General features: G+C 36.6%; 1 protein-coding gene across 5 annotated transcripts in view; it reads left to right on the top strand.

Annotated features, from left to right (window-relative positions):
• The first annotated feature begins 760 nt into the window (after positions 1–760).
• The window catches only part of LOC128999855 (heterogeneous nuclear ribonucleoprotein L-like), a 225008-nt gene continuing 211412 nt past the window's right edge, over positions 761–14356 (top strand). For 2 of the 5 annotated variants that reach the window (XM_054426571.1, XM_054426570.1), the window contains exon 1: positions 761–987. In XM_054426571.1, the coding sequence (XP_054282546.1) occupies positions 901–987 (87 nt within the window). In that variant the 5' untranslated portion in view covers positions 761–900. Of the gene's footprint in view, positions 988–8315; positions 8433–14356 lie in introns of those variants that run through there. The other 3 variants (XM_054426573.1, XM_054426574.1, XM_054426572.1) reach the window with 3 other exon arrangements.

Raw genomic sequence — 14356 nt, 5'->3', positions numbered from 1 at the left:
ATACTGTACTTCATTTTGAAAAATTCAATAAATCACAATTTAAATATTAACAGCTGTTTCATTAAAAAGTAGTGTAGAATTATGCATATGGTAAACAAATTTGAAGAGGCAAATTTAAAGGCTTCTGGGGCAGAGCCCCAAGGGAATTTACCTCGTTCTTCTTTTGATGGCTCATCTATAGACCAAGACCTTTCTTTAGAGACCCCTACAAAGTTTCTACGCCCAACCGTTCTCTCAAATTAGCTGGGACAAAAACCCAGTTTTTCCTCCATAAGAATAACATGGGATGGGAATTCAAAGGCCACTGGGGCAGAGCCCCAAGGGAATTTACCACATTTCTCTTTTGATGGCTCATCTACAGACCAAGACCTTTCTTTAGACACCTCTACCGAGTTTCTACGCCCAGCCGTTCTCTCAATTTAGCTATGACAAAGAAAAACAGTTTCAAATTAATATATAGATTGTTCAGTATCAACAACCAATTAAAAAAAATCACTCATCCTACACTCATCCTTCACTCATATTTGGGTTAAATACGCACAGTGGCGTCCCCATCTTAAATAATTGATTAATTATTGATATAACTAATAACAAACATTGGTTATAGTATAATTAACATAATATTGCAACTTGCGTTTTTCTTTCTTAACTAATGAAATTTTCATTGTCCTCTTCTCCTATCCGAATCCATCAGTTTCCGAGAAACTCTTGTTTACCATATGTTCATGTTTGTTTTACATCCACCATCTCGTTGCCATGGTTATTCATTGATTCGGTACAGAAAGTTAAACACGTAAACATATCAGGCTCATAAACTAACACTTTTTTCTCATTACATATTTCAAAATCGGTAAAATTACAACGTAGCTTAAAATTGTTTGCGTCCGCGTCGCGTCGAGGATGGAATTTGTGGACACTCCCAATTGGAGAGAGCCTTCTTACAAACCGCCGGTGTTCATAAGCAAGCTGTGGAAATGCTCGACTCAGGTAAGTGTCGAAACTTTGGTAGCAAGTATTTTAATTTATTTTGGAATTTCTTAAAAATGCATCAGACAACAGTATACCTTTCCGAATAACTGTGGGCTTTGACTATGGCATTTGTAGACACCCATTCCCAACAATGTTGTGGCCACTTTATGAAAATGGACATTGTTGAATTACATCAACGGCAAAATGGGCTTATACCAATAATTATTTTTCTATCAAATTGGCAAACTCGTTAACCAACCTAAGTTGAAATAAAAACTTTTGTGTAAACTATCGTATGCATAAATTATCGTACGAAAGTATCGAAAACCAACATAAAATATTAAATTTTATCTTGCCCAATCCAGGAGAAATTCCCCAAAACAGTAACATTTAAAAATACCATGTTATTCTTATAGAGAAAGAGTATACTGTTGTAGGCTAGTTTGTTTATAGATATATTTTGATCAATTTTGGAAGGTTTAATTATTTTATAGCCTACTATACTTTTAACATTCGCAAAGGGTACGTGTCCGGTAACCGAAAGTGGATTAGGCGTCCGGCAGTGACGTCACCGGGTTGTGGGGCCCCGGAACACCATTACCACAACGACACGATGTGTAACCATCAAGGTCCGTGGTGTGGATAGAATACTCGGCTGAGGTACAAGAGGTATCAAGATCGAATCCCTTCGATGGCACTTACTTTTTGTCAAAGGGTTTGCTTAGATTGCCATTTTTTCTTAACTGTACAACTTTTGTTAGAATCTGAGGTATTTATAATTTTATTTTATGAACAGAATTTAACCTTCATTCGATTTTTTTTTTATTTGTCAGCAAGTTTGGTTAATTAGGTTAGGTTATGACAGAAACTGCCGGACGCCTAATCCACACCCGGTTACTGGACGCGTATCCTTTGCCTTTAACATTTTACAAACAAACTTGTTCCTTCACTGTAGCAGCAAACCTAATATATATACCGTAATTAATACGCTACATGAAACTTTGTCGGTTGAACTCCTCCGCCATTTCTTAACCGATTTTCTCCATTAACGTCTCGAGCGTGTCGCGTAGATTTGCAAACTGACCTTACATTTTTTTTATGTTCTTTGGGCTCTGCCCCAGTGGCTGTTAAATTTCCCATGTTATCCTTATAAAGAACATAATTGTTTACATGTTGATTAGCTGTATAATTTAATTGCTGCTATTTATTTTTCAATTCAAAATCTTTTAAACTCATTGGAAACTATGATGACTTTTGTTTGTTTTTAAATAACTACTTTACTTCTTTACAATTGCTCGATTTCGAGCAACGTTTTTACTAGTTAATTATTGAGCCTAATATTATTTAAGACATTTTCATAGTGCACCTGACACAAGGAAGCTTCTAATCTATTCAAATTTTGTAAAAAGTATTAGAAAGAAAAGTTACGTTTTGTCCGCTATTAAAGCACTATATAGACTTAGATTTTTTTTGTATACAAGATTTTTCCTTCGCCTAATGCATGCATGATGAATGCATTAGGTGCAAATTTAATGCTAAAGATACATCGATACTAAGTATTCGTCACGAGTAAATTTCCTACTCAACCATGTTCATGCGAAAATTGGCAAAACTGTATGTCTATTGGTCGTTTTGTATTTAAATGTGGTAGCAATAGACTTCGATTAAAGGACTCCGATTGAGGTGGGGGAAACTGTGCTGTTCCTTTGCCGAATTTTCCCTTGAAGTGGAGGTACTATCTGTCGGAGCGTTGAGATCTTTGATTCAATAATCGAAATAGCAAATTAACGATTCGAAGTTTCGACAAAACAGTAACTTGGTAATTGTTGTAACGACGCCTTGATCACTCGAACTCCTTCTGTCTCTTAAAACTTCCTCTGAACTGGTAATTCGTAAATTAAATTTCATCTCTCACAAACTAAGCCGGTATTGTTGTTTCTTAAAATAGATTAATCTGTATTTGAATTTCGTAATACTTAACATACAGAAAAAAACCAATAAAACCAAGTTCAATCAAATTATCTTTAATTTTGTGGATTTCAACATATTATTGAGCGGAGCGAGCGAAGCGGGCGAAGCTCTTATACGTCGACTTTTATGCATTTCGTAATACGCAAACTCCTCCTAGACGGCTGAATCAATCGTTTTCAAATTTTGGATGGTGATTAAGACCATATCGGTGAGTGCCAACATCTATATGGCGTTAAAAATAACTCTCAGGAATCCGCCCCACTGGGTCTCAAAGATTCAATGTAATCCTTATGGAAGCAGTATTTGACACATAAACAAAGACATATGATCAGCTGGTGACTTTTGAATGCAGTAGATAAAGAAATAGCTGATAGCATTATTCCACAGATATTAGAACAGAAACGGTATGGATCAGAAATTTAATTAAATGACGACACTAGCTTGAGGTCCGTGACGTAGGAAGTGCTGAAGGAAGTACTAAAGGTGAGCAGTCTGGAGTGTGGAAACTGTTTATGACGATTAGATTTAGGTATCTGCATTCCAAAATTTATAAGAGAATGGAGGAAAACGAGCCCACGACGTAGGAAGTGATGAAAGAAGTAGTCAAGGCGAGCTGTCCGGAGTGTGGGAACTGTTTATCACGATTAGATTAAGGTATCTGCAATCATAAAATGCTATGGAAAGGGAGGGAAACAGTTCCGTGGCGTAGGAAGTGGTGAAGAAAGTAGTAAAGGCGAGCAGTCCGGAGTGTGGGAACTGTTTATGACGATTAGATTAAGGTATCTGCATTCCTAAAATTATAAGGGAAGGGAGGAAAACGGGTCTGCGACGTAGGAAGTGATCAAAGAAGTAGTCAAGGCGAGCTGTCCGGAGTGTGGGAACTGTTTATCACGATTAGATGGTATCTGCAATCATAAAATGCTATGGAAAGGGAGGAAAACGGGTCCGCGACGTAGGAAGTGGTGAAGGAAGTACTAAAGGTGAGCAGTCTGGAGTGTGGAAACTGTTTATGACGATTAGATTTAGGTATCTGCATTCCAAAAATTATAAGGGAAGGGAGGAAAACGGGTCCGCGACGTAGGAAGTGATGAAGTAAGTAGTCAAGGCGAGCTGTCCGGAGTGTGGGAACTGTCTATGACGATTAGATTAAGGTATCTGCAATCATAAAATGCTGTGGGAAGGGAGGAAAACAGGTCCACGATGTAGGAAGTGGTGTAGGAAGTAGTCAAGGCAAGCTGTCCGGAGTGTGGGGACTGTTTATGACGATTAGATCAAGGTATCTGCAATCCTAAAATGCTATGGGAAGGGAGGTAAACGGGTCCGTGACGTAGGAAGTGGTGAAGGAAGTAGTAAATGTGAGCAGTCTGGAGTGTAGGAACTGTTTATGACGATTAGATTAAGGTATCTGCAATCCTAAAATGCTATGGGTAGGGAGAGAAAAGGTCCGAAACGTAGGAAGTGGTGAAGGCAGTAGTCAAGGTGAGCTGTCCGGAGTGTGGGATCTGTTTATGACGATTAGATTAAGGTATCCACAATCTTAAAATACTATGGGAAGAGAGGGAAACAGGTCCGCGACGTAAGAAGAAGTGAAGGAAGTAGTAAGGTGAGCAGTGTGGAGTGTGGGAACTGGAAACCGTTTGTAGCAGTTCGATTAATGTAACTGCAATGCTGAAATGCTATGAGAAGGGATGGAAGCATCCCCACGACATAGAAAATTGTGAAAGAAGTAGTAAAGGCTATCAGTGCGGAGTGTGGGGAATTTTTGTGGCAATTAGATTAACGTATCTAAAATACTAAATTGCTATGGAAAGTGATGAAAACAGGTCCACGATGTAAAAAATGGCTTAGAAAGTAGTAAAGTATGAGCATAGTGTGAAAACCGTCTGTGGCAGTTAGATTGATGTATCTTTAATCCAAAAATGCTATGAGATGGGAAGGAAACAAGTCTATGTCGTAGGAAATGGTGAAGGAAGTAGTACGGCTTGCAGTGCAGAGTGTGGGAACTGTCTTTGGCAATTACCCTACATTAATGTATCTGCAGTCCTAAAATGCTATGGGAGGAGAGGGAAATAGGTCCACGACTTGGTGGGTGGAGGGTGGTGAAGGAAGAAGTAAAGGTGAGTGTATTGAGTGTGGGAATGGATTAATGTATCTGCAATGCTAAAACGCTATGGGAAGAGACTATGTAGACTGTAGGTTAAAATAATTACAAAGCACGAATCGATACATATTTCGATACAATCGTTTACAATAGAAATTTACAACTGAGCTGACAACAGCTGATTTTTACTCCATAGGGGCTAAAAACTATTTTTCTTCCTAAAGAGTAAAAATGCTACTTTAGACCCGTGCATGCATTAAAAACGACTGGTATTACTGCAGTATGACCAAAACAATATAATATAAACCCTTGATGACTCCGCTCAATTTTGTGGATGCCTCTGCGAACGCCACCTAGTAAACACTTAGGTTAGGGCCTCTTTTGATTTGAAACATTTTCTATAAAATCGCTCAACAGTAATAGAAGGTTTCAGCTTTGCTGTCAACAGTTAACACGCAGTACTAGTTATAAGGCTTATTTGGAGGTTAATAATTATTGGGATCTTGAAAGGCTGCTAAGTGCTAACCAGTGACGTAGTCAGGATTTCAAAATGGGGGGGGGGTCGACCAACCGCCCGATCGGGTAGAAGGGAGGTCAGGGACAATTTTTGAAAATATAGCCCCCCTCTCCTGGCATTGAAAACAAACAACCCCAACATCAATACAGTGTATTATTATGTAACTTATATAATTATCTATCTATATATTAATAAGCAAGCATGTTTCTTTAAAACCTTTTTTCTCAGCTCGTGTGCATCGTAGGGAAAATCTACGCATACCGTTAGAAAGCTATTTTCCTGTAGGTGTGCAGAATCCCTTTATAAATTTAAATAGGCTCAAAGATAAGCGCAAAAAATGAGTTTAAAAATTTGAAAAAATTAACATGGATCTTATGCGTTTTCCGGACCCACAGGACCCCCACCTGGCTATGTCACTGTGCCAACTCGTAATATCTAACATTCGAGTACGTAAGTGAAGTGCCTGTCAAAGCTCCTAAGCTCCCCATAGGTGAAGATGGCTAAGTTTAGAAAACCCCTGTGTTGTACATTACTCGCTGAAATTTTACGAACGAAAATATAAAATACCCCCGCCGCAGCAAACCTGCAGACTAAGCGAATTTCCATTTGCCTGATTGGATTTACACTAAAATGTCTACTTAAAAATATAACATTTATTTCCTATTTAAATAGAATTAGTTTAACAAGTACTTAGGTTTGCTGCATCAGGGAGGGTAAAACTGTTTTTTGTTTTTTTTTTTTAAATGTTTTAGTAAGAAATAAAAACATTTTCCAAATTTGATCAAAATATGTTCATAAACAAGCAAACTACAACAGTTTACTTATTCTCCATAAGAATAACATGGGCATTTTAAATTTACGGTTTTTTTGGAATTTTCTCCGTAAACATTAGGCGCATAATAACGCTTCAATATACTAAATTATTTGTTTTTTGAGCTCTACAAAATGGTTGGGAAAGAAATTGCTAAATTTTATGTTTTTTGGGTCAAAAATGGGAAAAACCTATTTTTACCCCATAAACCCCCCATAAACCCCCGTTCCCATGGTCCGATCATGCTGGATCGCGAACTCGTTCGAATAAACGTAGGTTTACACGTTTGTACCAAATTTTATCAAAATCGGATCATTTTTGCTCGAGTTATCGTGCTAACGGACACACATATATATATATATATATATATATATATATGAATTTGAACGGATTCTGTTTTTGGCCTCTAGGGACCTCAAAACGAAAAAAAAAATCGGTCCCGCGTCCAGGTCTTACCATGAGTACTACGGTAATAGCTTATTCCCTATATGGGAAATTCGCTAAAAAACTGCTAAGTATATTGTGTCACCTTTTTAAGTAGTTACGTTAAAATAAGAACCCTCTATTTCAAAATTCACAGCTAATATAGTTGTAATTGCTATAATAGTCTATTATCATAATGTCCCACACATCAGAGGTCTAACCAGCTGTGCTCTATGGGTCTAACAGACCGACCTTAACGTGCCTACATAGTTCCCCGAATCGTTCAATATTAGTCCTCATACTACTCATAATATTCGGTCAAAAGGTACCGCAAAGGTACCCCATTTTAGTTGTGTACAAGCCAATCGACAAGTATAATTAGTGCATAAGGAAGGACTATTAAGTTACGAGTATTAAGGTCGATGTTTATGATCACGCAATTACTTTCATTGTAATTTCATAAGAAAAATACGGGTAAGTTAAATGTTGGATTGTAAAGTATATTTTTCTACTAAACGTAGGAAAAATCAGAGGTGAATTTTAAACTCATTTGCATTTCCATGCAGTATCGATGCAAGGCAACACTCCTTGATCGATTTTAGAATGTGTATCAGTTTTTGAAACACTTGTTTACACAATCCAATATTACTCGAAAATAAAACTAGACTACAGTTGTTAAAAACGTATTACTTTTACAAAAAGTAAAAGTATATGTTCTATCTCTTCTACACCTTTCCCACATTTATTTCAGAAGTTATTAATTGTATTTGAGAACGATTAATTATTGTATTTAAGAAAAATATCAAATGTGGGTACACTTCCATATCTGTTGGCACAAACAACCGAATGAAAATATCGATCGATATTTCGTTTGGTTAGTTAGGCAAGGTTAACATAACCAACCTAACTAACCAAACGATATATCGAAAAAGTTTGTGCCAACAGATATGGAAGTAATCAGCTTAATTTTGAGTTTAATAAATCACAAGTTTTCAAATACGTTTAAACATTTCTTAAATACATTTTACTGTTCTTAAATTATTTCGATGCCTTCTCAAATACAACTGACTGTTTTCATCCTCATTTGATGTTTTCTAAAATATATCTGACTAATCTCAAGTACAATTTATTATGTTCTCAAATAAACATAACTGTTTCTCAAATAAAAATGGAAAAGGTGTAGAAGCCACTTATTCCACTTAAAACTCTTTTCCCTACAACATGTACCTACTGTAATTCTATTTATTTATTTTATTGTTATATCATATGTTGTATTTCACATGTAAATAAAACAGTCAAAACAGAATCATTCAGTATCATCCGTACATACAATTGATCTCAGTAATTTTGAATAAAACGGTCAAAAACCAAACGACTAATTCAACTTTATATAGTATAAAACACAGGTTGAGATCGTTCGAACTGCTCTTTGCCACTGCACATGCGTGAATTTTCTCTGCTATTTGTGTTGTTGGCTGCCCTGCTACCCGTAAGCTTCATTCTCTCACTGGTTGCATCGCCATTCGCCATAGTCTTAATCGCAGTCCTCTTGTCGGTGTCTCGTTTGTGTTTAGGTCGTCATGGCGTACAACGGCGAAGGCATGGCTAAGAGACCTCGAACTGAGTTAGATTCAAGCAGGGTGAGTTATTATCTCTATATTAAGTCTTGGTTTAAACTGTTAATATGTGTGCATTTCATGTTTGAAGTTGGACTTGGCCAATTTTGCAACCTATGCCTAGCCCCCGGTCTCCCGCCTTCAATCACATTTTAAAGTTTTAGGCCTAGTTGAATTAAATGTTAATGTGGTTACATTGTATCTATATGCTTAAGAATGCATGAAAAAGAGACTCTAAAAATGAATGTCGGCCACTTTTCAAATTGCCTTTTACATCCACTCTAGTAAGTAAACACAAAATAGTTGTGTAATATGGTTACTTCCCTTAACCTAACTAACATGTTGCCAAAGGCAATTTTTCCCGTAACTTAGGCCTAACACGTTAACATGGATTACCATAGAGAATGTCAGCCTATTTCTCAGTTTCAAATGTAGACTACAGTATTTACACAGGGGTACAGTTTCTTAACTAGGCTATGCTAACTTAATACAGTACCTATCGATTGGAAGTTAAGTTAAGTTATCAAATTTAAAATATTGATAATAATCGAAATTTTAGAACATATCTAGGCCTATTATAAAATTAAACTATCAAAACCTAACCTAACCAACCAAACTTGCTGATGGTCAAAAAATCGCATGAAAGTTTACCAATCGAATCGATAGTCTCAATTGATTTTAGTGTACCTAGCCCATTGTATCCCCCCATTGTGTACCTAGTAAAGAAACTGTACCTGACAGGTTTACACAATTAGGCCTAACTGAGGTTGTTAGAGGCCTTTTAAACAATGGTGCTGACCTGTATAAACTGTAGGTCTAGATATATTTTAAAAATGAAATGCATTGTTGTTTTGTCTTAATAACTTTCTTGGCAGGTATAGGCCTAAGTTAATGATTTAATAACACAGTCCGGCACGGCTCGCTACCTTTTAACTATTGCAATAAATAGTCTAATAGCTTAGCTTACACATATTAAAGTTAAATCAAATGTAACTTACAGTGTGAGTTGTCGGATGGTTCTTTAACTTACTATTAAGAACTTAAGTTACGTTGGTTGTAAATAAAACTGTTAGGGCCCAACGTAAGTAAGTTAGCATGTAAATAACATAATGAGAACATTAATTTCAAACTCATTGACTTCTGTTGGCTATGACCTATTCACTTTCAGACTGTGGAATAAGTAAAATGTATCTGCAGTTTAATTCAAATTGATCTTATTTTCAACTTTTGCCGTTAAAGTGGTGTCAATGGGTTGTAGCGGCGTTTTGAGCAACCCTTTTTCAGACCCAGTAATTAAAATATTTGAGGTCCCAGTAGCTTAAAATTTATTGTCTAATACCGTATGTACTTATTGTGAGAAAGTGATTTCTATCCTCGAGATTAACTTAGGCTAAAGAAAAATACCGATTTAGGGCCTATTGTTAGGTATACTTTAGGTTTGCCTTCTAGATTCAACCCCAGATTTTTTCAATACGTACAGTTAACGCTTGTACTGAACCAGCTCAACCCTTTATTTATTGGATACAATCCAATCTCAAAAGGCCTGGGTGGATGGACAAATAACATGCTAACAGTGTCTGACAACCTTTAAAAAAAAAAATCAGTCTGCCAAAGATGGGCTTTGCCGCTCTTGAAGCTTAGTTATTTTAGGTTATGTTAGGCCGCTTTCTACGTGAGCGACAGGAGAGTGGAGAAAGCAGCGACACAAGCGGAACGCTTTTTTAAATCGTCAGATTGTTGTTGTTTTCGGCGTCCTACGTTGGCTTGCGTTGCATGTAACTCATGTAATGTATGTGTCACATGTTCCATACCTAATGAAGGATACTTTTGCCTTGAAGCAGTGCATTCTTCCTCAGACATAATGCATAATCCTAAGTACGTGATGGGAAAATCCTACTCAACAAAAGAACACAACAGCCACTCCTGCTGAGGATGTGTGCACCGCCTGTCCGGGAGCGTTTAAAAGTTTTGCTAGCTACACCGGCAACAGCAGCAACACCTCCCGAGCAACAGCAGCCAGAAAACTAGAAAATGGGACGAAATTTTTAAATAGCTATTCTCAACTCACGCTGTCATAGCTTTGCTCCTGTTGTCCACTAACGACGTTCCTGTGCATATACATTGGTTTGAAATTTGGTTGTTGCTCTAGCATAGTCCTGATGCCTACTTAGAAAGGGACCTTAGGCTCTGTGAAGTTCCTTATTCCACAAGATTTTTACATTGTTTAAGCTGCTAATTTATTTAATCTACGGTCAACATGATTTTACTTGATTTTTTGCATCGGTTTCAAATCTATTACAGCCTAATTAGTTAATGTCAAGAATCAAATTCTTACCAACATTAATTTTGTTGTTGTTTACTTTTTCGATCATTTAGTTTGGCCACTAAATACTGTCAGCCCGTAGAACATGATTTCATAGACTATGCCATGAAAAAATATTAGTTTGATAGTAAAATACCATTTGGCTAATGTACATCGGTCTGTAGTAAGGTCGCCCTTAATTATGTCCAGTAATAAGCCTTATATCCTACCTGTCGTCCGTAGTAAGAATGATTGCCCTCACTGATCCGCTATCATGCGGTACTGGGCATGTTTGTTTCAATAGGTACTTGAAGTCTTAAACAACAGGGTGTAGTCTTAAATGTACACGTCAAACACTATGAGCCCATTTGTGTAGGGTATAGAAATGTAAGGAAGTAAGTTAATGTTCTCTCCTTACTATCTATCTATCTATATATTAATAGGCAAGCATGTTTCTTTAAAACCTTTTTTCTCAGCTCGTGTGCATCGTAGGGAAAATCTACGCATACCGTTAGAAAGCTATTTTCGTGTAGGTGTGCAGAATCCATTTATAAATTTAAATAGGCTCAAAGATAAGCACAAAAAATGAGTTTAAAGATTTGAAAAAATTAACATGGATCTTATGCGTTGCCATGCTGGTGACGAAATAACAACGAAATATAAACAAGAAATCAAAACAAATGGAAGAAACTCCAATCACATGTTTTATTTACAGTGTGGGGGTGAAAATAGAGAAGTGGGTACATTACATATTTTTGGTCGAGTTTCGACCACTGGACGACCTCTCGTACTTATTTAATACGCAAGCAGGAATTTTGTGACAATTACTCCTCCGAAACTACTGAACCGATTGACATGTTTTTGGTGTCATTGGAAAGAGCGTAACGTGAAGTTGTGCAGGAAACTTTCTTTTTAGGGAAATAATTAGAGAGTGAGGCCCTGGGGCCCTTTAAAGTTTCGTATTCCTCCATAAGATTAACATGGGAAACAAAAATTGTTTTGAAACTCCAGCTGTTGTCAGAAATTAAATATTAATAATTGGTCTCCATGGAAGCATAAGAAAATTCACAATGTTTACATTTGCTTTGACATTTGAATGTAAACAACCAGAACTGTCAAATGCCTATTTCACAATTTTAGACAGCTGATAAAAAAATAAAACAACTATGTGGTAGGTTTATTTAATCTTAAACTTTATGATAGATTATTATAAATCTATTTCAATAATTATGAAACAATTTTTTCCCGTTGCGAAGCAAAAATTAATAGAGAGAAGAAAAAGATATGTTGTAAACAGTCAATGTGTAAATTATCGAAGTTGTATTAAAAATGTGTATAGTTTTGGATGTTGGTTTGTGTTTAATGATATAAGTTAGTTATTAAATTTTTATTTTAAGGATTTGGCATATGACTAAGCCTATGATAAATAACACCATTTCAGAGTTCTGCCAGTTTTTGCCTAACTCTGTTCTGTAGAGTTTAAAGTAGCCTACACCTTATTGTCTACAAATTGGCTAAATAACTTAGGTACGGTACGTAATAAAAGCTACCTTTTATTAAGCCACAGCCTTTTTACGTTGACCCTAAATTGTAAGCCTACCTTTTCCCGTCCATGGACAGTTTGATTGTTAAAAATTCACCCTTTAAAATGGAAAAGGACTGTTATGTAAATTGTAAGTATTTCCATTGGTTGATAATATTTTAGTTGGCTCTTTTGCTCTTTTAAAATCATTGGAAATTATGACTGTTATAGGTTTTCAACCAAGTAATTTGTTTGTAAATAACTCCTGTAATTCTTTGCAATTGCTCGATTTCGAGCAAAATGTACACTAGTTTGTATAAATGTCCCTTCGCTATCATTCAATTCCCCAAAAACTTTAATAACAACCTTTCTACGCCTGGAAATAATCTTTTTCATAGGATTTTCATGAAAAAGGTCCTCAGCGCTGTGAGCCATTTCAATTTTTAAGGCCCAGCATAGTTTAAAATTCCTAAAGAAAACTGCTTCTTGATTAAAATTAAATTGACTGTCAGTTCATATTCAAGTCTATAGACTAAGAGTTTAATAATCAGTTTGCATGAAAGGGTTCATTGGTAGGCCTAATGAGCCTTGGGTTTAGCAAATTTCCTAATAGGGAAGTAGCTGTTACTGTAATTGGCATGGTAAGACCTAGACCCAGGACAGATATAGGCCTACTTTTTAATTTTGATGTCCCTAGAGGCCAAAAACACAAGGCTATTTGTAAAAATTTAATATACGTCCATAAACCTGTAACTTGGATAATTTGTATTCGATTTTGATGATTTTGGCTTGAAGATGAGGGGCGGGATAAACTTGAATAAGTTGGGGGACTAACATAATAGGACCAGCGACGCACATATGTGACAGCCGGTTTATACCCATAGACTGCTATCGCATAAGTTATGCAAAAGCTGGTCACATTGAAATAGACTGACGGTATGTCCAGAGTGCACGCTGATTCAGAATCAGATTGAGATTTTCGGCGTGTGGTTAATCTGAGTCAAATATTTTGTTGGTGGTCACAGTGCAAGTTGCAGGAAATACGCCACTGGTATGCCCACTTACTCGGTTAGCGAAGAAGCAAGTCAGTATTTGTTATGGAATTGTTGTATGAGGAATTAGTGAGTAAAATTATAACGTCTGAAAATGTTGTGAAGTTACTGCTAGTGAAAAATGGTGTTCATGATATTATATCTCTTTTCCCATGACTAAAAATTATAAAGTTTCTTTCTATATTGCGTTGAATGGAGTCCGAAACCACCGACACTTATTAAAATTGGACATCGTATTGTAAGAAACTTGTGTAACCTACACAAACAAAACAATTTTCCTGAAGAACGTTTAGTGGTAGGCTACCTAACCCTAAAAATTAAGGATTTAATAAATTAAATATTTTGCTATAAAACAAAATTTATTTGATTAAATAGTGTGTGTACGAGCAAAATCTAAATCTGAACCCAACCAGAATGAAGAATTCATTCTGGTAGGCAGGTTCCTGCGCGCGGGCTCGGAAACCGGCAGCCACACGGCCACTTCCATTTTAATGCAAGTGCAATTCCTACCGCTGAAAATCTGAATCGGCATACACTCTGGACGTACTTTGACGTCGCATATTGGCATAGGTGTCCCTATTAAAAAGCTTATATCTTGTAATGTTCTATTTGAAGGCCCTGAATTCTCTGCAGTGGTCTACAGGGATGTCTTTCACATATGTGCGTCACTTGGTCTGTGGTTATGATGATTAGTTACGTCATATGATAGTTGGCAAAACTGATTTTTACTTTGCTGCATCACTGGCCCGTGGTCGGTGTGTACTGTTAGCCAAGTGACACCTGGTCTATGTGTAATATTAAAAACGTATACCTCGGACCATTGCAAATATGTGGTGATCGGTGCCAAACATGTTAAACTAAAAGACAGATTTTCCTGTAGCTACATAAATTTTACTATAATAGGCCTAAGTAAACAAGTTTGTTTACGGAGTACTTTCACTTCAAAACAGGATATCTCTCTGTAATAGAACAATAGGCTTAGCTATCGGAGGAACATTTCATGCACATTTTTTTACATGGTGATTGATTCCGCAGTTCATTCCACACTGGCTGTAGCACTATAGGCCTATAT

Source organism: Macrosteles quadrilineatus, unplaced genomic scaffold (assembly GCF_028750875.1).
Source record: "Macrosteles quadrilineatus isolate MER2022 unplaced genomic scaffold, UCM_ALF_1.0 Scaffold_8__2_contigs__length_117827958, whole genome shotgun sequence".
NCBI lineage: Eukaryota > Metazoa > Arthropoda > Insecta > Hemiptera > Cicadellidae > Macrosteles > Macrosteles quadrilineatus.
The sequence above is the reverse complement of the archived record's forward strand: the minus strand, read 5'-3'. Positions and strand labels throughout refer to the sequence as shown.